Source organism: Arachis ipaensis, chromosome B10, assembly GCF_000816755.2.
Source record: "Arachis ipaensis cultivar K30076 chromosome B10, Araip1.1, whole genome shotgun sequence".
Classification (NCBI taxonomy): Eukaryota; Viridiplantae; Streptophyta; class Magnoliopsida; order Fabales; family Fabaceae; genus Arachis; species Arachis ipaensis.
In genome coordinates, this window is record NC_029794.2 from 13353894 (window position 1) to 13355502 (window position 1609).

General features: G+C 34.3%; 1 protein-coding gene across 1 annotated transcript; it reads right to left on the bottom strand.

Moving 5' to 3' along the window:
* Nucleotides 24-1129, bottom strand: LOC110267797 (serine/threonine-protein phosphatase 7 long form homolog). Its single transcript, XM_021113609.1, has 3 exons — nucleotides 711-1129; nucleotides 237-530; nucleotides 24-162 (listed from the first exon to the last, which is right to left on the bottom strand). Exons 1-3 carry the CDS (start codon nucleotides 1121-1123, stop codon nucleotides 57-59), a joined length of 813 nt encoding a protein of 270 aa, XP_020969268.1. The 5' UTR covers nucleotides 1124-1129; the 3' UTR covers nucleotides 24-56.

The window sequence follows — 1609 nt, forward strand, 5'->3', positions numbered from 1 at the left end:
TAACACAATGACTACTGGTTTTGTCGAAGCCCAATATTCCCAAAAGTAATGCTTCTTTAATTAAAACACACCTGGCCATCCTGAAGTTCATCAAAGGCCTTCCTAAAGTGAGCTAGCTTCAGATATCTATATCGTCGGTCCCCACGCTCCCAGTTACGCCACCTAAGCTTATGTTATCAATTAGCTCAACTGAATGTTAAATATCAAGAAATGGATAAATTGTAACATAATATTACCTGTTTGCAAGTGGAAAACTGCGGGGTTCTCTAGGAAGCGGCGATAGATATGGCAATCGGATCCAAGCCCAACCCAGCAGCAGTGTTAGTGGACCATCTATTTCCTTACAGTTATAACGAGATGCCCTGCATAACGCCCTGTAAAGGTGTGCTAGGCATGCCGAACCCCAACTATACTGTCCAATATTAACAAAATCACGAAGCAATGGTAGAAATTTCCAGTGCACACCTGCCCCTGACTTATCCCCAAACAGTATCGTCCCAATCAGCAGCATAATGTGACACCTCACATACCTAGTAATTAATAACAATCTAATATTATAACATTTCTGTAGCCTTAGCTAAAATGATGGTTAATACATTAATAGAAAAATATCTAATGTAGCATATTAGGCTATTATGTCAACAATATTACATAGTCCACATGGCTAATACATAAATAACTTCAGCAACATAATATGATACCTTACATACCTCTGTATACTGATCTCATCATTCAATTCTAAATTCTCTTTTAGATTCCGGAGCCATGTCAGTTTTATGCAGCTTGATCTACAGTCCTCTCTACGAGGTGCAATCCCAAATTGAAGCAGACACTCCGCCTCCATGGCTTCAAAACTACTCATTGTCATCCCTGTGACTGGAAGACCATCTGTGGGAAGACCAAGTATTAGAGCCACATCTTCAAGAGTCACGGAACATTCACCAATGGGAAGGTGAAACGTATGGGTGTCAGGGTGCCAACGTTCGATTAGAGCATTTACCAATGCTTTCTGACACTGAACTATTCCAATCTGAGACACATGATAGAACCCAGTAATTCGTAAATGCTCCTCCACCCTATCGTTATACCGATCCGGAGGAAGTGGGTGGTTACATGTCAACATTCTTAATTTCTACAAAAAACATAACAAATAACTAGTCATATAATTAACAGTTACTAACTTACCATCATCAATCATTTCAGTAAATCCTTATATAACTAATTCTTTTAACTTCTAAAATTATTTAATTAATCCTTAAAATTATTAATAATTAAAAAATAAAAGTCATGACCTATACATTTATTTATCCTTAACAATCAGTATATGCCATCATCAACATTTCTACAAAATATTAACATTCGTATTCTAAAGACTATAAACATTGTCATAATTAAAAAAATAGCATGGCTTAATTAAAATAATCCTATTAATCATTAAGCATTAACATTTTTCTCAGTCACAATACCAATAACAATAACATTAACATTTAAATTCTTCTCTAACAGATATACTAACTTTTTTAAAGAAATATTTAAATATGATTAATTAACTAAAACATATAATTATACTAAAAATTAATAAAATTTTAAAAAAAATCTCAACATTCTC